At 34.3% G+C, this 21,861-nt stretch overlaps 1 protein-coding gene across 11 annotated transcripts in view; it reads left to right on the top strand.

Annotated features, from left to right (window-relative positions):
• The window catches only part of LOC105232923 (sodium/calcium exchanger 3), a 143,254-nt gene extending 122,082 nt beyond the window's left edge, over positions 1-21,172 (top strand). For 5 of the 11 annotated variants that reach the window (XM_049447924.1, XM_049447925.1, XM_049447923.1 and 2 more), the window contains 8 exons: positions 1,829-1,920; positions 5,740-5,787; positions 15,931-16,079; positions 16,194-16,293; positions 17,829-17,954; positions 18,083-18,241; positions 18,399-18,570; positions 19,368-21,172. In XM_049447924.1, the coding sequence (XP_049303881.1) occupies positions 1,829-1,920; positions 5,740-5,787; positions 15,931-16,079; positions 16,194-16,293; positions 17,829-17,954; positions 18,083-18,241; positions 18,399-18,570; positions 19,368-19,572 (1,051 nt within the window). In that variant the 3' untranslated portion in view covers positions 19,573-21,172. Of the gene's footprint in view, positions 1-1,828; positions 1,921-2,937; positions 2,971-5,739; positions 5,788-11,994; positions 12,327-15,930; positions 16,080-16,193; positions 16,294-17,828; positions 17,955-18,082; positions 18,242-18,398; positions 18,571-19,367 lie in introns of those variants that run through there. The other 6 variants (XM_049447926.1, XM_049447927.1, XM_049447928.1 and 3 more) reach the window with 6 other exon arrangements.
• The last annotated feature ends 689 nt before the right edge of the window (positions 21,173-21,861 follow it).

Genomic DNA, 21,861 nt, shown 5'->3' with positions numbered 1-21,861 from the left:
AAATCACAAGCAAAATAATTTTACACATAGTGCCCACAAAAAAAAATAAGGGTGACATTGTATTTATTTTTGAATATTCTTTTATTTATTCTCCCCAAAATCAATTCCATTCCCCCTTCAAAAGTAGTCCCCTCCCGATGCAATGACTTATGCCAACGGATTTTTCCAATTTTGCGACAACACTGATTGTAGTCAACTTTCCGGGATGGCTTTCAGTTACCGTCTCGCGCTGCGGCTTGAATCTCCTTCTATCGTATAACAAAACGGTTGTCCCCGGAGCGGTCTTTTGAGCTTGGTTGAACAGCCAGAAGTCGCACGGCGCCAGATCAGAGTGAAACGTACGGTTGGTTTCGGAACGATATGGAGTTGAGGTTTTTTGGCGGAAATGATCACGAATTTCGAGGGCAGTATGGGATGGTGCATTATCGTGATGTAAAAAACCAAGAATTGTCTCTTCCAACAATTCCGGACTTTTTAGGCGGATAGTCGTTACGCAAACGGACGTCATACAAGTTCTTAAATAATATTCCTTGTGACTGTTTTGACCGGTTGGGAAGGAATTTCATAATGCCAACAACACCACGATAAATCGAAGAAAACAGTCAACATCACCTTGGATTTTTTTTGAGCGACTTTGGCGCGATTTTTTGGGTATTGTCTGGCTCTCTTTTTGGGACACGAATATTCGCTCGATTGATCGGTTTGTTTCGGGGTCGTTAAGCATAGATCCAAGTCTCATTGCCAATTATTAATGCCGTTTTCATGACCACCCTGGTAGTCGGAAAGCATTCGTTTCACACACTTCAAACGCGACGCCTCCTTTTTTCCAAAAAAAATTCAACTGTTTTCAGTACCAGTCGAGATTGATGCGCTTGAGGCCTAAAACAGTCCTTCAAAATGGTATTGGCTGAGCCCTTCGATATGCCAACTTCATTCAAACTTCATCAGCAAGGTCTCTAATTGTTAATATCGACGGGTTCTGCAACACCAAATCTTTGATTTGTTGAACGTGAGCTTCGTCGGTTGAGGCTTGATGGTAGCCCCTCCCCTCAACGTTATCCGCAGCAGAACAATTGACTTCCGTAAACAACAATTTAATGCCAATTCTTTGCTCAAACAAATTTCGACATTCGCAAAAAAAAAACGAAAAACTCACTTTTAAGCAGCTCACCAAAAGGAACACGTATCTCAAAACCACTAATAAAATATTTCTGACATGAAAATTTTGACATAAATGTGACTGACGAGTACCACCAACCTAAAAAAAAATAATTCTCCAAAATCTTTCGGACGCGCCGCAGTTTAAAAATTCAAAATCTCACCGTAGTTTTTTGGGGCACAGTTGTTATACATGCTTAGGCACTCAAGCCAGTTTTACTTTCTTCATTCATACTTTATGAACATTTTATGATTGAGTTTTTTAAATTGTAATTGCGAGTTGAAGAGCTTAGATGTCTCCAAAATACTCAACTGTAACAACAGTACACCACATGTTTCGAACACAAATAGATATAATGCAATCAATTTCCACTATTTAAATTGCTTTTTAGCAAATTCATCATTCAACCTTATTTATAACTTTATAAGTTAGCAATTTACCATCACACCAACAATAAGGATGGAAATCAGCACATTATAGGAGTAATTCAAAACTTAAAAAAATTATCTCTGATTCCCGTTTCACTCAAAAAATTGCCACTGATTTGGCTTTCATCACAACTCATCAGCATCACCATCAAACTCAATTCAATATTCTATGCATACAACAATTTCACGTTGTTGCTTTTTTCTCATGAATATATTTTTCCTTTTCTCATTCAATTTGCAGAAAATTCATTCCGCTGGGAATCATTGAGGAAGGCAGCTATGAAAAGGATGTGCTATTCTACGTCAACATCGGCGAACCCATCATTGCGCCAGGTACATATATGTTTTCTATATGCTATTATGCACTACACATCCTTTACTATACATACTATATATAAGTTATACATACATATATGCATACATACATACTATATATACTCGCATACCAGTATAGTTTGTATGTACGTATGTATGCAGCTGCAAGCAATGCTCGCGCTAGCCTACCAACTTGCGAAACTAGCGTATATAATATGTACTTATTTAATATATATACATATATATATACATATGTACATATATAACATATGTATAGATATATGTATATTATACAACCATAAATAAACATGTAAATAACTGCTCCTTTGAGAAACTAAATACCAATGCGAGCAGTCGTCAACCAATCAACCCAAAATAAGAGCGTATACCCACACAACTCCCCAACCAAGGTCCATCCCACGTATGTATTTTTCCCCGCCGCTACTACCGCTACCGCTGTTGCTGCTGCCGCTGTTTTGTCCCGCTGTAGTGCGACCAATCAATCCCCAAGTAGTCAGCGTTCCAATGACTTTCACCTTTTAAAGTGAAATTCCGTTACGTCCAACCCGCTCACACGGCGACAAACGTCAAGTTAATGGCGTGCATATAGATATATGTACGATTTTATGCATAAATTTATGGTATTCACTCACGTCCCTCTACATATGATTGTGTATATATGTATGTATATAAATCCCTAGACGAATCCTTGATTATTTTTTGCTTTCATATTGAGTAAAAGATTTTTTCCGAAAAATACAGAAAACCAAAAACATGAAATGAAAAGAGAGCAGCTTTTATGAAAATTCGCATAAAATATTTTTCCATTGGCTTATGAATATACAAACGTACAGATAGTATTGTAGCGAAATTCTACTCAACCATGAAATCTAAATCTTCTTCTTCTTTTCTTTCATCGTTTTCATGTTTTTTTATTCTTTTTTTCTCTACTATATATTGTATTCTTAACGATATACCTTCGCCTTAACACATATACATACGCCAACACATACAAATATACAAACACACTCTCAGACACAGACAATGCAGTACCCACGATGAATTTCAGTAAAGTCTACAACAACATTATAGTTTCTTTTTGTAGCTATTTTGTAGCGCCATAGAGTTCAAATTAGTTAATGTGCCATGAAATGAAGTATATAAAAATAATAATGCAAATGCTCTGCAAGCACATAGTTAAGCGATTAATTTCTATAATTGAAGCAAAATAATGTTAATTAAAAAAATGTATATATTTTTTAACGGCAAAGCCTTTGACGCTTGCGCATTTAACTTGCCGCAGAAAAGCATGAAGAACGCAATAAATGCAAATTCAAATGAATGAAAAATACCAAGCAGAATAAAGCGAGAAACGAGCGCAGCACAATCACAAAGTCGCCGCCGCGCCGCCACCGCCATATGCGTGTAGTGTTCGTATGCTTTGCGTTGCGTATACGCCACGCCATACCGAAATGGCACATGAAATAAAATGCAAGCCGTTGAAACGGTCGGTGGTGCTTGCCAGCCAAGAAAGAGTGCAACTCCACTCAATTAAAGCGCGAAATTTTTGCTTTTTGGTTTTATTCTCTCTTTGTTTTTTTCTTTTTGGACTTTTTTTGGTTGAAAAGCTGTGTGTTTTTTAGCGCTTTTCAACACTTGATTTTTTGGTAGTATATTTTGTGCGTAAAGTGTATTTCCTCCGATTTCATCGCACACTTACTTCAGTCGTATAGTTGTATATATATTTTTTAACCATTTTATAATATTTTGATTTTGCGTATATATTCATAACTATGTCGTCATGCCGCACAAGCCTCAGTTTAGTTTTATTTACGCAGTTTAGACTCTTACAATTAGTCATCTGGCTGAACGCATTTTAACAAGTAGTTGTAGAGTAACCGTTAGCAATGTGATTGTGTGTGTTTGCGGTTAGAGGCGCGCAGCTTCCTTAGGCCCCCCTCTTCCTTTAGTGCAACCCTGCGTAGTCTAATTGCCTTCGTGGCATAAGGAATGCACATTGCCACATAGAATGCAGCATCATTGATAAAATATTCCCAAACAAGCAGCATGTAATACATATAATACGTCATTTGTTAGCGACTTAGCGCACCCTGTTCGATATGTAGTATGCAAAAAGTACTCCCAACAACAACACACATAAACATGATAAATCCTTTCGGTGTTTAGTCTGCATCGCTGTAGATTTTACACGGCTGGGCATGTCACAAATCAAAATAACTCGTATGGCGAATCATTGCAACAGAAACAACAAAAACAAAATATTAAGGTGTTAAAAAATCCGAAAACCTTTTAGTGTGCCCTCTTCATCAGTACCTTGACATATTTTTAGTTTTAAATCAGTAGAAACTTCATTTTATATAACAAAAAACTAAAATTTGTTTCATGACTCATTTCAATTCTTTCAACAAAAATATTTTTTTTAGACTTTTCCATCTTTTAAAGCATTTCTATTAGTTTTCCTTTAATGCAAGAATTTTTTTTTATTTTTATTATCTTTTTATTTCTCATATCTATACTGTTTTTTACTTTACTTCTATATATTTTTCAGAGTTCTTTTATTTGTTTTAAATTATTTCTTTTCTTTTCCTTGATATTTTTGGTCCTTAAAATTTTGTTTTATTCTCCAAAAATCCTTCTTCCCTGTTTTCCTCTAAATATATACCAAAAATATTTCCATATGTTCACTTAAGTCTCACAAGTCCATTATTATCGAGACTGTAAACGACTGCAATCAAGTAAAAATTATTTAAAAATATTTCACTTAAAGGTTAAGAAAATATCAATTATTTAATTCTATTCCCATTATGCTAGAATATATATATATTTTTTTGGAGTCAGAAGCATCGAAAGTCGGAGTACGGAACTTGTAGCCGACAAACCTAACCTACTCTCAACTCAAGACTCTCCCACGGAACCACCTGTTAAGTATTACATTGTGGAAGTGACAGGACATTAAGTCCCCTCTGTTATGCTGACTTACGTACGCATAATCTTGAGAAAAAGTTTCAGTTTTGTCATTATGAATGCTGACGCTTCGCTAATAGCCGTCCATTTCTCAGTCGACTGACACATGACCTTAAGTTATCTTCCCTTGTATTTTAAAAGCAAGGGCAATAAAATAATATATCTTTATAGGCGTCTGCATACTCTGTTCACGTCAGACAATTCGGCCTAATGTCATTGTGGAATCTGTAAAAGTAGCTTCTAAAGCACCCATGTCCACTAAGTATTTGGGGTCAGGTGAAAATCCAGGTCCACATGTGGTCTGTCTATCCACGAGTGGTTGTCCGATATACCTGTTTGTCCGTGTATAATTGTATAATTTCAATATTGTGAATAAATTCAAAAATATTGTGGTCTAATTTTATATTATTATATATAATGTGGCGAATCGAACAAGCAAGTGGTATAAATGCAACAGTCTGGCATAATCAAATAGAGATTGGTATTTAGAACGCGATAAATACTTAACAACTCTCTCACATTGAATTTAACTCGAACACCTCGTTATTTCGTTATACTTTCCATTTTTTGACCAGAGAACTACTCGCTCTGCTCTGTAGCAAATCGTAATATAAAAATATCAATCTAATATGCTGATTGCAGTCCTTAACAGTCGTCATAAGTAATAGATATCGTAGAAATGAGTAATTTATCAGCGAAATATTGTCATCTAGCGATTAATCATAAGTATATGCCACATACATACATATGTATAGTAAATATATAAGTAATTCATTAATAATATCATTTGTTTGAATTTAAGCAACATAAAGAAAATTATTCCTCCTATCCCTCTATTCATTATTCACGCAGATAATAGCATTAAAACGGAAGCACTTAAATTTCTAAACAAGTTTCTCGGTATGTAAAAACCAAAACTGAATCTTGATCAATATATATATACTACTATTACTACTTGTTGCATTACTTTTTACAATAAACTGTTCGTACTTATAAGTGTTATGTAACTGAAAAAGAACATTGACAAATTTTGGTATAAAATTTCAAAAATTTCTACAAGAAAATCTCATTAAAATCAAATATATAAATTGTGTGCTGTGAATTGATAATTTTGTCGTGTTGAAAACTTGTTACAGTTAACTATGTAATTACTCACAACTGTTTGTAATAAAATTTGTCTGAAGTGATATCATCATTGTTGCTAAACATTGTTGCTTTTGCTGTATAAATCGCTTAAAAATATATATCATTTTAGCACACACTTAATCATTTAAAGTAATTTATTTAATTATAAAGTGTTAAGCGTTTGAAAAATATAAAAAATATATATAATTTTTGCAATAAATAGTTTATATTTTACAGAAACAATACAAAATATATAGATAATCACTCTTAACTATATATAATTATTTTAAATTCACACCGAAAATGGCGTTAAACATTCCGCTTGACAAAAATCTTCTTACAAACAAAATATGTCATTAGCACTCATCAAAAAATGCTTATTTTATAGAAATTATAACTAACTATCATACATATAGTATATTACTACAATTTTTGTAAATTAATTATTTTTGAAAATTATTGATATTTTTTTGACTTTTTAAACATAGTACTTTGCTAAAAAAATACTCAAACGTTTTCATAATTATTCCTACAAAACATTGAAAGCTTTTCACTAATTACTACCTTCCGCTTTTAGAAAAACTTTATTTTAATGCTACACAATATTCTAAACTCTCATCGCTTAACTGCTTTGAATGTATTTATATACATAATTATCTACTTCAACACTAATTATTATCGTTTGTAGACGAGCCACGCTTTTGCTTTTTAGCTTTTAATTTTGAAATCTAATGACCATTTATTTGGTCAAAATATTAATTTATAAAGGGAAAATTAAAAAAAGCTATAATTACCAAAGAACAAATTGTGCGGAGAATCTTGGAGATAAACATTCTTACCAGCGTCACATAGTCAATGGAACCTTTAGTAAAGAAGGTTTTCCAGTATATAAAATATACATATTAACTAAAATGGGTCAAAAATGACAGATTTACGAGTATAATAAAAGGGTCATAGTTGTACTGAATGTATGTACATTCAAGGTGTGTCCCAAATATAACTTTAATACCGAATTTAATATTTAAGAGGTTACATGGTTTTCACGGCCTTGAGAAATCCATTTTTTAGTCTTATTTAATTTGCTAATATCTCAAGAGTATTGTCCTAACTGCTCAAGTTAACCAAAATAATGGTTTTGGAGATACTGCCTTGAAAAATTGAACGTCCGAAGACAGCAATACTATTGTTTTAAATTTTAAACTCGTTGTTTTCCAAACAAGAAATTATTCGAGATATAAAATAAATCTTGAATGAAGTATTTTTTTTCTCCAATTCTTCTTCCTTATTGGCGGAGACATCGCTTACGAAGTATATCATAGTCATCATATAGCTCGTACAGCTCAGCGATCTATCGTATTCGCCGGTGCCTATGCGCAAAGCACCATAAATCTTCCGCATAACCTTACTCGAAAACTCGTAAAGCCGACCGCCGCTGTTATCGTCCCTACCTCTGCACCATATAGCAAGACGGGGGTGATGAGTGACTTTTAGAATTTGGTCTTTGTTCGTCGAAAGAGGACCTTACTTCTCAATTGTCTACTCAGTCCGAAGTAGCACTTGTTGGCAAGAGTTATTCTGCTTTGGATTTCGATTTTCGATTAACAGCAATGTAAATGATAATATTGTTAATGCTTGTTCCAAGATAGACGAAATTATCTACGAACTTAAAGTTATGACTGTCAACTGTGACGTAGGAACCAAATCGCGAGTGTGACGACTGTTTCAATAGTATTGAGGACTGACGACCAAATAGCAAGTCGTCCAGGTCTAGAAATCGTGCTGAATCGGTGGAAACTATTGATATCGATGCAAATTTGACAATGACATTATTGGCCGAGATATTAAATATGAGCAAAAACAGTATTTGTGTGGAATTTTAAGTGAAGATTTAGGTTAAAGAAAGGTCGGTGCGCTTTTTGCTCCACATGAGTTAAATGAAGATTAAAAAAGTTTATGAGTTTTTGTTGAAAAAAAGAACTTCTCTGAACCATCACCCTGCGTATTCACCTGATTTATCATGTGACTATTTTCTATTACCGAAACTGAAAACCAAGATGAAAAGTGCATTTAATGATGATCTCAATAAAGCTAAAGAACATTCCTATAAATGACATGAGTAAAACAAAAAAAATGTTAACATCAAATGTTGCACAAATACAAAAGGTTTCTTACTAGAACTTGATTTCGATCGAAGTTTGTGTGGCAGCTAGTAGATGCTGTAGTGATCCGATCTGAGCAATATGTTCAGTTATTGTAGCATTGGCTTGGACAATACTCCATGCCGTAATAAACATAAAATAAAAAATTTCTTCATACAAGTATTTGATTTTGATTTTTTTAAGTGCTAAGAATTATACCCGATCTCCAACTAAAATTTTCCAATTCGAGCAGAAGTGATTGGCATTTGCTGCAATTGATTAATGCTCTTCATATAAGTGTTTCAAATAATCATAGGAAATCACACACATTTTAACGGCAAATCTTCATGCTATTGTGGCAAACAGTACATTAATATTTATCAATTTAAAGTGCAGCATTAAAAAAATATAACAAAATGGAAAAATGGTAATATTTATATGCATAAACGATTATGCAATTTATGCTGTGCAAACGCACTTAATTTGCAAAATTAATTTCACACGTTCATATGCCATAAATTATTGATGTGGCCCGAAGGTGGGCTTAGTGAGTTCGTCAATTATTACAACAACAACTCAACTAACTGTTTGATTTATTAAATTCATGTGAAATTACACATCAATTGCGCTGTTAAAGTGTATTAAGTATGTTTACTGTACTTTTTTCACTTTTTATTTCCCAAAAAAATTAAAATTGATTTGCATTTAATTTTATGGTAAACAGTTTTGTAAAATTCGCGTTGTGGAAATTAAGCTTTAATTATGCATAACCATAAAAGATGCCGAGTAAATATTTACTATATAATTAATATTATTATTTTTTTGTTTTGGCTTAGTATTGACAGGGTGAAGCATTTCGGTTGAAAATATGGTCTACAAAATTATGTAATTGTAATAAAACTGCATAGTAACTTTAAATTTAATGAGGAATATTCGAAAGAACATTCTTCGACAGACTTTTCGAAGATTTTCTCTTTCAAATATTGGCTACATCTCAGATGGTCGAACCCTTGAGTCCAATTTTCGATGACTCGTTCAAGCATTCCGACTGGTAACTGGCGAATGACACACGTAATGTTTTGCTTAAAAGCCTGAATCGAAGTGGGATTGTCCGCATAGACTTTAGACTTCACATATCTCCATAGTAAAGAGTCTAAGAGTTTGATATCAGACGATCTCATTAGTTAATCGACTGAAACTATCTGTGCATTCATTAATGGCGTCGTCTTCTTGAAAGCAAATGTTGCCGGGGTCACGAGCTTCAATTGCAGGCATCAAATAGTCGGTAATCAAGGCGCAATAACAGTCGCCATTGAGGGTTATCTTCTCACCCATTGAGCCAAGAAGGGACCTCACCGCTGAACAAAATTTGGCTCGAAAACATCGGATATTTTTGGAACCTGTCAAAAGCCCATAGAGCGATGCGATGTCGCTTGGTTAGGTCAAGCGACTTCAGTTCTTGCACAAGCTGTATTTTGTACGCTTTCTAATTAAGATCTCAACGTAAAATGCGCCAGTCCGAGTGGTTACGAAACGCGCCGAATCGACTCGCCACTATCATGTACACTCTCAGCTACGGCTGCTATATTTTCTTCACTGGATGCTGGATGTGGTCTATTCGTTCAAATATCATCCAGTAATGAATAGTGGTTCTCAAGATGACCGATGGTGTTGCGAATAGTAGACAGATGATGTTAAGCATAACTTAAGCGAAGCTCGCGAAACACATCCTTTACAGAGCTAGAATTTTCGACAAGGCAAGTCTTTCCATGATGAAATGCCAAACAATAACAAAGATGACACGACAGCTTGACACGACTCACGTGTGATATGTCAAAAAAAGTACCTATACTTGGATCACCCATTAGCTGCCATATGTTACAAACTGATCAAACAAAATCAAGGCCTTGAAGGGACAAGATATCTTCACGAAATTCGACATATACAATATTATTGCTCAAGGCAACAATTTTCAAAATAAAAATATTGAGATCGGACTACTGTAGCATATAGCTGCCATGCTCCTACCGGAATTATCGTTTTTTCTTTTCTGTTTTTGGTGATGGTATTCACAGTGAAAAATAGATGTTTTAGTAAAAATTTTAACTTAGAACTTTGACGAAGGAAACAAACTGAAAATTACATTTTTGGCAGACTTTTTTACAAAAAACTGAAAATATCAGTGAAAATTTCGCAAAATTTTCTTTTAGTTGTAATCGCAAAAAAAAATTCAACAGAATTCTATCTGAAAGACTTGTGTAAGATTTCATGAAGATCGGTTGCGTAGTACTCGATAAATTTTTCCAACCGACTTCAAAAACACAGTTTCGAGAAAAATGCGTTTAAAGACGACGCACTTATCCTAGCTAGCCTCGAGCGCACAAGTTCTGCAGGTTATATCTCCAAAATTATTACTCAAATCAACTTCAAAATTTGGGACAATATTCTAGAGGTGTTGAGTATTTAATAAGACAATAAAAAATTTGCTTTTTTTAACCCTTAAGTACATGGAACCCCCTAATAGTCAAATAATAAGTATATGGAAACTTATTTATATATTTTTTCACTTTTTATAACAATTTATCTGCCACGTGAACAATTTCACGCCATAAGTTCTTTATATTTAAATATTTATATTTTTTAATTAGTTTAAATTTATAAATTTATTCATATTACACATAAATAGGGGTTAGGGCTATTCACAACACATAACACACGCATACTCTACATGTTATCTAAATGTGTTCTTTGTGCTTCACAAATTCGTAACTGTAATTGCATTGTTGGTGTTTGTGAATCGAGAGATTGTTTTATCAATTGTTTATTTCAAATTATTTGTTAATTAATTATTTATTATTTATACGAAAATTGCGTATTTTTGTAACTGACCAGTTGTTTCGGTAAGAAAAAGTGCATTTGCATTATAAAAATTATTAAAAATTGTCTTTAAAATATTTGCGAAAAATGGTGGTGACTAAAAGCATTTCAAAAATTGTTGTTTTAAATTTAGTACTAAAATATCAGCTCTGTAAATTGTGAAAATTAAACATTTGAATTCGAAAGTAATATATGTTTAACATGTGATTTTCTACAAAAGCCTGTTACTTGAGCATTTATTTTATTTTCTTTCCGATTGCGGTATTTTAAAATGCTCGGCACATCTACGCAACTGGATTTTTGAACGCACTCATTGGCGTCGTTTTACATTTTAAATGGCTAAATCACAAACAACTTGCGTCAACTATAAATATTTTAAATTATTGCAACAACAACAAAACTAAACCACAATACCACCACAATGAAAAAAAATGTATAAAAATTAAAAAAATATAAACATTATTTGCATACAACCCACCCCGTCCGGCTTTTGTGGCTTCGCTGTCCACGCATTTGCAATTGCTGCTGCTGCTTCTTCTTACTTTTCGCTTGCCACAATAAATTTGCATTTTCATAAAAACATTGCAATTTGTAAACAATATGTAAATGTAATGATTTAATTTGAATGATTACTTTCTGTTTGCATATCTACTCAAAAAAAAAATTATACAAAACGTGTATAAATTTGAAAAATTAAAAATGTGTAAATATTCAAAAAAATACCGTAAATATATATATAAATACAACAATCAACAAAACTGCAACGCTATAACCTACACACAAAAAATGCAAAAAAAAAAAATACAAAAAAAAAATATGAAAAAAATCTACCAACGAACCGTACGTTTCGTACCACTGTACGCTACCCGATTCGCATTGCACTTGACTTGTACGAACCGAACTTCATAAAAACGAAATTTGTAAGTAATTTTCATAAAATACGAATTCGTACTACATAACTGTTTAGCCTAACCAAAAAACACAAATTGCCGTGTTTATTTTGCCGCCTAATTTGTTGTTTATGTTTCTTTTTTCTTTTGTCTTTGTATAATCCCAAATTTAATGCGAGCTTCCAAATGTGTTTGATATCATGTGCTATGCACTAAATCGCAATTAAAGCCAATTCGATGTGAAAATATTTGTGTTAAAAGATATATATTTAATTCGCTTTCTGTTTTGAAGTAAAGCTGTTTGAAGTGTCAGTGATAGATGTGACGTATGTGATAATATTAGATTGTCAGTAGCAAGCATAAATGTCCAAATTATGTCAAATAAGTAATAACGGTAAATAGTAAGAAAAAAAATTAATATAGAACTTAGATTATAATAAAAAATTGTGCAATATAATTAAAAAAATATATATTGGAAAATTTTTATGAATAAATAAAATGTTTAAAAGAATCCCCTGATATTTGATTAGTCAACACGAAGCTAGGAAGACCAAACCGATTGTGTATAGAGTCAAAAAAGATTATGCAAATTTTGTCATAATATTTCCCTAAACTCAACCCGGGTGTACTCCCGTGTACGTGTTGGTCGCCACGCCGTTCCAGAGTCGGCAATAACAGAAGAGCAACTCACTGATGGAGATGCTGTCGCAAGCTGGCGTTGACCAACTCGAAGCGAGCCATGTCGATCTTGAACCGATTGTATGGAGGTTCTACTCTGCTTATGCAAATGTGGTCGTACTATTTCCCTCAACTCCAGAAAGATAATTATTTCTAGTTAGGCCTCTTGCAGGCTCATGCTGAAGCCACCGCTACTAAAATCACATCCCACATTGTCTCCTCTATAAAACACCCTTCTCATCCCAAATCTCCGTAAATGTCTTGAATATGTTCTGAAGCAATAATCTCACTATATGTACCAAATTTGCTTCTTGGATTATTCTTCGAACAATCACGCATATATATGTAGACAAAATTAATATCGTTCTGGTAGCCTTCTGTAAGAACTTAGGACGACTCAACTGATTACAATAATAGAAATATAGATTGTAATAAAAAAGTTCCCGGAAATTGTAATTAAATTCCCCAGTCAAATGATATTTCAAATTTGGCTAAATTCATAGTACTGTCCGACCAGTTTGTTTACCGCTTCTGTTTAAGTCGGAAAACCCCAATGGTGTGTTGCGATTTTTACAATGAATAAAAATATCGGACAGATCCAAACCAAATTTCGTTTGCAGAATCGTTGTGAATGTTGAAAAAGGTCTGCAGTGTTCAGTTTAATCAAAAATATTTAAAAATATTTAAAAAAAATGAAGAATATGGTGCTTGAAAATCGTCAGACAAGTGTAAGAGAGATGCTAAGAGAGCTCGACATCTCTAATGAGTCCGTTCGAATGATTTTGGTGGATATTTCGGTTATGAAACGCGTTCTTGCCAATTTGACATGGGTTTATGAGTTTGACATCCAACTAGTTAAATATTTTAGCGTTTCATTTACAATTTCGGGTACTTTTTTGTCATAATGTAAGCCTAAAAATGCTGAGCTAATTTTTTATCAAAGTTGGTATCATCGATTGGTTTTTGGCATCAATGGTGCATTGAGTAAAGCATTATTGCAAACCTCATTGGTAGGATTTTACTTACAAATGGTTCAACTAAAAAACTTCTTTAAGTTCGAGAAGTTTATAGACTACTTTTGATGATTATACTCGGACTCCCCTTTTTTATCACAAAATCGACGTTTATTTATATAGTCATTCGTATCCTATGAATTTAAATATGTTAGCCTTAGGTAACGTATCCGAAGGGATCAATAAAAAAGATGCGGGCGAAGATCGGACATAATTTCCCCATGCTCAGAGTTCTCAGGGTATCACGAAGTTCTCAAGGGAGCCCGGTGTTCTGCAACAATTGTTTGCAGATTCTTCTTTCCAACAATTCACTACAATCATCCTCAGGTTTTAGTTTTTTTCTACAGCCAGTGCATCCAACTACAAACTCGCGTCAGCTTGACACACTATGAATATGCAGTTTTTTCTAATCAAACATCAACCTTTTGGTGTTTTTGAAAAACAACTCTACTCGAAATAAAAAAAATACATAATTAAGCTCAAAGCTCCTCAAAAGACTCCAACACTTCACTCGAGTTTAGCAACTTAATTGTTTTCTTAAGGGGTTATATACTGTTAGAAGGCCGAGAAAAGCGATTTTTTTATCTCTGAACTGAAACCTCTGAAATTAAAAAACCGAACAGATTCCATTAAATCTAGAAAAGAAGAATTTTGCTTATTTTTTGACAAAATGGCGGTTGCTCAAAAAAATCGATTTTCGAGCAAAAATTAAAGTTTAGAATGCACTTCCAAGCTCTCTAAAACGATCTTTCAAATTTGCGTGTAACTTCAAAAATATTCTCTGAAACGATATGAAGTTTTCTGTGTGTATTCTTAAATATATGTACCAGTACATTAAGAAAGTAAAATAAAAAATCGATTTTTTGAAAATTCTAACTGTATATAATCCCTTAAAAAACGACAAAGCAAGGTCAAATCAACAGAGGAACCGTATTAAATAATCCGAAGTCGCCTCGTACAATTATTTTCATTTGAACTCCTCAAAACTGTTTTGTGTGCCCATCGAATGTTGATTTGCAAAAATAAAAATTTAAAAACATCATGCTTTTCTCTAATTAGGATGAGTCTGAGTACAATGAATAAATATCGTGTATAATTAGTCAGCTTGCTAAAACTTACATATATAACTCAAAATTATGAATTTTCCAATTATATCTAAAACCATTTTTTCCAAAATTTATTAAATATCTTAAATATTCATCTGTATTTTATATTAGCATTCTCTTTGAAAACCATTACTAAATATAAAATAAATATATTATAATTTTTTAAAAATTTCAAATACAATTTTTTCTACTATTTTCGCCACTATCGCTATATTACAAAGTTCTAAGTGAAATATTATGTCATAAAACACTTTGTTTTTCTATAAATAAGTATTTGTGGCATGCAATCCAATTACCGCCTCAAAAATATTTCAAGTTTTTTATGCATTAATTGTGCAGCTTGTCACAGCTACGTGTTACACCACTACCCGCTGCTATTACTTTTCACCCACCTGTCATTGTGCATGACTATTTGCATACAAAATTTTTGCAGCCGTTCAATTAAGTATATTGAACTATGTATGTATATATATATGCGCTGTATACATATAAACTTACGTGTTGCCATGTGCATGGCTGAGTGTAGAGTGGCATGTTGCATGCTCCAAGTAGTAAGTACCCAATACTAAATACAGTTTTGTGTCATTTATCATGCATTGTTGTTTTTTCCTTTCCCTTTTTATTTTGCTTAAATTGACATGCATACAAATTTGTGTATATGTATATGTAAATGTGTTTAAGTGTTTATCTATCAGCTGCATCGGCTTTTCGTGTTCGCTTGCCGCCAATGTTGCAACAAGTCAATCCAAAGTGCTGAACTTGTTGACTTTTCGTCAGTGTTTGTCTTTGTATTTATATTCAACTTGCTTTTTTTGTTGTTGTTATTTAATGTTTACCAAATCGTTGTCACATTCTTTAGACAAGAACTAAATAACAACTAAATTTCTGTTAACAAACAAAAAATCTTTATGAAAAAAATTGTGCTCTTGAAATGAGGGTATTCACAAATGCATAACGAATGGATCGGTGGGCATATTCTCGCGAATACTTAACAAATTTTCTTTAAAAGATAAACACCGAACCCTAAAGTATGATCTTAAAATAAAATATTTCATACTGCCATCATCTTAAGCACTGTGAATACCCTCAGTTCTTATTTGTTGCCCCGTCTTAATTGTGTAACAGCATTTTTGCACATTTATTTATGCCGTTATTTAAACAAACAAAATTTATTGCTATTCACGCTGCCGTTCCCTCCGCTGCCGCTGCTCTGCAGATGATGAAATGGTAGGACTTATTGAGGCCGCCGAGAAGAAGGCACCGGAGGAACTAACGGAGGAGGACAAAATGGCCTTGCTGGGTCGTCCCAAGTTGGGCGAGGTGGTGCGTGCCGAGCTGCGCATCAAGGAGAGCAAAGAATTTAAGGTGAGTAAAATTAATTGTGCTCAATAAAACTTCCGTTGCAATGCTTTAATTGAATTTTTCCCCACTCTCATCCTCTCTCTCTCTTTCACACTTGCCTCCATTTTACACCGCCAGAACACTGTGGATAAATTGGTGCAAAGGGCGAATGCGTCACTGCTGATTGGCACATCGTCGTGGAAGGAACAGTTTGCGGATGCGTTGACGGTAACTGCTGGTAAGATATATGACTAAATGAAAATTAATGCATCGGCTTACATAGCTGTAAATATTTATTTATTACATACCAGCAGAGATTTCTTACTTTGCAGATTTTCCCGAAAAAATTTTAATAAAGAAATAAGAAACTATGTAAGCAAATTCTAATAATTTGACTAGCAACATTTCGCTCCACGAGGGCGGTTCAATAGGTACTTAGACTTACTGCCAATTGAGACCGTGTAGTACATACACGGCTACTTTGAAAATCTTAGCGGAATCGGACTCGTAGTTTAGTTTTAAACGCATGTATGCTACAGTCAACCAAACCCCGTTCATCGAAATTAGACCGCTCGTAAATGTCTCAAAAATTTAGAAAAGTGTTTGAAAATATCTCTTATACAAGTATTATAATATCTATGGGATTTTAATAAAACCCGCTGAGACTAAGCTCATGCTATGGAATCCCGTAAAAGCTCACACTTTTCGATCAAATAAAAATGGAGTTCTTTCTCTGCTTCCTACGGCAGATACTGCGTCGAGCACTATCAGAGTTGTAGTGTTTTCTTTCATTCGGACTTCATGACCTAGCGAGCGTAGCCACTGTCAATGCCATTGTATATCTTGTGTAGTTACCAGACCCATTTCCTTCGCTTCCTTTTCCATTACAGTTTATACAGAACTAAAGGTAACGGTTAATGAGGCCAATAGCATCAATATCATCGGCTTACGCCAGGAGTAGATTGAAGAAGTCTCACGATAGAGAGTCGCCTTGTCTGAAACTTCATTTGATATCGAACGGTTTGAAGAGGTCCTTCCCGATTCTGACGGAGCTTTTGGTATTGCTCAACAACAGTTTACAAAGCCATATTAGTTTTAAAGGGATACCAAATTCAGACATAGCGGCATAAAGACAGCTCATTTTCGTGCTGCCAAAAGCAGTTTTGAAGTCGACGAAGAGGGGGTGTGTATCGATCCTCTTTTCATGGGTATTTTCCAAGATTTGACGCATTGTGAATATCTGGTCAGTTGCTGATTTTCCAGGTCGAAAGTCACACTGATAAGATCGAATCCAATCGTTGACGGTGGACTTTAATCTTTCACACACTACGCTCGATAGAACCTTATATGCGATGTTGAGGAGGCTTATCTCACGGTAGTTGAATATGCTTTCGTCTGACCATATTCTACAAATAAGCTATTGCATGCTCATTATGAGATCTTCGCCGCCGTATTTGCGAAGATGATAGCAGACGGGTAATTGCTATTCGAACTTCTTCTTGATCAGGACTGAATTTATTTCGAGGGGTATTGATATACTTAGTATATGGTTCGTTTTAGAAATAAAAAAGACCAAATCATTACAAAAATCCAAAAAATTTGGCAGAAAGTTATAACAGAGATTACTAAGAGGGTACATATTTAGTATTTCAAAACCAACGTTTTTTCTTGAACTTCGATCCACTATATTCAAAGCCCAAGATGATATACCATACGAACAAGAATATAAAAATATATCTATTGTAAATATCTGAAGCTCTTCATTATTTTTAGGCGATGATGATGGCAATGGCGATGGCGGTGAGGATGATGGGCCTTCATCGCCTTCATGTTTCGATTACATATTACATTTCCTAACGCTCTTCTGGAAAATCTTATTCGCATTCATACCGCCAACAGGTGAGTACCACTACACAAACACCAAAAACTTCGGCGTGCGCATTAGCTTGCATAGCGCTTCAATTACTTTTGAATTACCCAAGTACTTGTTCCTAATTGAATTTCTCAACTCCGCCATGATTATACAGATATTGCCAACGGTTATTTGTGCTTTGTTGTTTCGATATGTGGCATCGGCATGGTGACAGCACTAATTGGTGATGTGGCATCACATTTCGGTTGCACGCTCGGCGTTAAGGATGCGGTAACGGCGATTTGTTTTGTAGCGCTCGGCACCAGTTTGCCAGGTAAGTGCGAATTCCTTTCATGCCTCACGCACATCTACGCGCTCACATTACGCTCTTAATTGCGTGAAGGCATAGTTATTGTCAGTTGTTCTAGTTTATGCACTTACTTGCTTATAGCTCATAACGGTACATTACACATAATATTCTGTGATTTCAGACACATTCGCCAGCAAAGTGGCCGCCATACAGGATAAGACGGCCGATGCGAGTATCGGCAATGTGACGGGTAGTAACGCAGTGAATGTCTTCCTTGGTATCGGTGTAGCGTGGACCATGGCCGCTATATACCATGAATCGCACGGAAGGGCCTTCGAAGTGGAGGCGGGCACGTAAGTTTAAAATTGGTGAATTTTTATCTGGAACAAAGTAAATGATTCGATAATATATCGGTTATGGTATACATAAGCTTAAAAGTAGTTACTAAGGCTGAGTTGAGAATAGTCAACTTGGTTTGTATATACGCGTACTAGTGTCCCTCAGTATATGTATGAGATATCGATCTAAAAATTTACACAAGTTTTTTGCTCTTCAAGAAGCAATTAATTTGTTGGAAGCGCCGATCGGCAAAGAAATTGTTCGGATTGGATCGCTATAGTACAATATATAGCTGTCATACTAACTGAACGATCAATCTCCAGTACTTGTTTTGAAAACTTTTTCATTTGAGAAGCTATATTCATGAAATATAACATGGATTATTTTCTAATAGAATAGTAACATCTCCGACGAAATTGTTCAGCTGGGACTCCTATGGCATATAGCCGGCATAAAAAGAACTGATCGTTCGGTGCAACCGAAGTTAACGTTTTTCTTGTTGAACCTGCTATGTTTGAGTGGTGCTTTCTTGTAAAAATATTATTATTTATCAAGGTTATTGTGGTACGACGAATGGAGACATCATTCTCCTCCCACTGTTTCTTTTATCTCTTTTGGTAATACCAGACTTTTTTGATAGCAGTAGGCAGGTGCTTGTTCGATTCGCCACTACCTAAGTTTTAAGGACAACATGTAACTAATTATTATCTGCGAACTCAGAGTCCACAATACTTATCCCAGTTATTATAGAAATCATAATGTCATCCGAAAGTTTTATAACTCAAAAATTTTTTTCACTTACTTTCCAAAGCTTGGCTTTCTCGGTGACACTTTTCTTATCGGGAGCCTTGATTGCCGTTTTCCTGATAATGTATCGACGTAAGAAATCCATTGGCGGCGAATTGGGCGGCCCGTCACCACAAAAATACATACACAGCGCCATTTTCTTCAGTCTGTGGTTGATCTACCTAATAATGAGCACTTTGGAAGCGTACGAAGTCATCCAAGGATTCTAAAGGAGCACAAAACACAACAGCCACAGAGAGTATGGATACAACTACTACATACATACTTACATGCAAACTTACCTACTTACTATCTTCTTAATAGCCAAAAGCAAAAACTAAATTAATTAACATACACACACACACACACCCATACAAGCATATAAAAATACAAATTTAGAGGCATACAAAATACAATAAGCCTACCTACATACATACATACATGCGATACTAATGCATTAGGTACAGTTTAAAGTGCATAAAGGACATGAGTTAAGGGAAAGGAAGAAACGGAAATGCTTGCGAATAACAAAAAAATCATAAGTGCAAAAGTATTTTACAGTATGCTACAAAAAAATTTAATAAGAAATGTGTTTGATAAAAAATTATGCAAATATAACAACAATTCGCACTGACCTTCATTAATACTTATAAAAAGGAAACAGTTTAAGAAACTATAAATTTGTACTAGAAGTCTCATCAGGGGTTGATAGCTCAGCTAAAACGATTTTTTAAATATCGGTGCTAGTGGCTGTTTAAGAGTTAAGTTCTCTACTTATCCTATTGCTTTAAAGCACCGAAACACTACACGAAATACTAACGAATGAGCAGCTCTTGAATTTATTTTGAGAGGTGCTTCTGAAGAATCTCCATATTCTTACTACTTTGGCAAACCTTCGAGAAATTTTGACTAAAACTCTCATACTGCATTAAAAAACTGAGTATAAAAGAGTGATGTAATGTGAAAGGTTTACTATGGCAGAGATGTCAATTAAGGAGAAGATGTTGTGAGTAGACAATTTGAAAGAGAACTGATCATACATGATACATAACTAAGTAAATATATATGTATACTAATTCAAAAGCATCGGAAGTGAGGTAGAAACGAACTTAACTCGTAAATCCAAGCGCCGCAATTAAACCCGTTAATAGTAGTTTTGACACCCTTGAGAATATCTCCACGATTTTTTTTGGAACGCGTGGGCACCAAAATGAAGTAACAACACAATTGGGTTCTGTTGTAGAATCGGTCCTCTACTAACTTATGCCTCCATCCTTCTAGCGTATATGAGCTTAACTATGCGACGGCTTTAGGAACAACAAAACAGGTCTTCCATTTAAACGATAATCCTTTGTTTGTTGTCAGTTCGATATCCGGTAGCAGCACGCAAGTTTTGAAATCTAGCACGAAGTTAAGCTTCTTTTATGACTCGAAAGTGTTTTTAATATGATGATAAACGTGCTGGAGGGAAGTTCAAACCAGCTGAGGTGCTTAGTTTTGAGCCGATCTCGACGATGGAGCAACATTTTAAAAGGTACATATTTTCATTTAGGCCGTAAAATTCTAACTGGTAGTTAAGCTTATAACGGAACTTTGATAAAATGTTAATTTATGATAGTTTTTTTTGGGCTGAGACTGTCAACTTTTGTGAGCAAAAAACACTCGCACATAAAACCACTTTTCTAAATAAAATGTCTAAACCCAAATCTCTTGAAATAATCGAAAAAGCAAGAACTAACTAAAGCTAATAAAAAGGTCCAATATGGATTGAAAAACAGAGAAAAGCAAGCACTTGCTAAAGGTTTTTATTAGCTTAGGATAATCTGGCTTGAAAATCGTAACAAATTTAAAAAAAACACAGGCACAAGCGAGGCAAAATTTCTAGCAAATAAACAAAATAATAGCAACAAATTTGCAGCAAGGTGGCAACCATAGTTAAAGTAGGCAGCAGAACGAATGTTAACAGTAAAAAGCAACAAAAATATTATTTAAAAAAACATTACTAGCAAAGCAAAATGCATAGAAAAATTAAGAAGGATGGATGAAGGGAAGTCTAAAATAAATATAGAAAAAAAGCGAAATTGCATAATGAAGAGAAACAATCATTGAATTTTTGTCTAAGAGTCCAGGCAACATTTTAAGGAGCAATTACATAATTACACGCATTGAAGCGTAGGAGCATAGGAAGCATAGGCGCATATAGGATATAGGCTAAATAAATAGATAAAGCATAGTTAAAAGTAGTGATTTGAAAGCAAACTAAAACCAAAACAAAAACAAAATGAGCAATAGCGCGCGATATTTATGTAGCAAGGATGTGGGGCGGCCATTTTAAGCTGTGCCACCATGCACAGTTATACTGAAGTACTTTAAAAATGTAAACGAAACATCAAGTATAATTACAACAATAAACAAAAGAGGCAAAATATGCAATAAACTTGTATTACTAAATTTAATTTATTTTTATATATATTATAATGATAATATACTTACATGCATACATATGTAATTAATAATGT

Source organism: Bactrocera dorsalis, chromosome 2 (genome assembly GCF_023373825.1).
Source record: "Bactrocera dorsalis isolate Fly_Bdor chromosome 2, ASM2337382v1, whole genome shotgun sequence".
Classification (NCBI taxonomy): Eukaryota; Metazoa; Arthropoda; class Insecta; order Diptera; family Tephritidae; genus Bactrocera; species Bactrocera dorsalis.
Note: the sequence above shows the minus strand (reverse complement) of the source record. Positions and strands in the feature narration are given on the sequence as shown.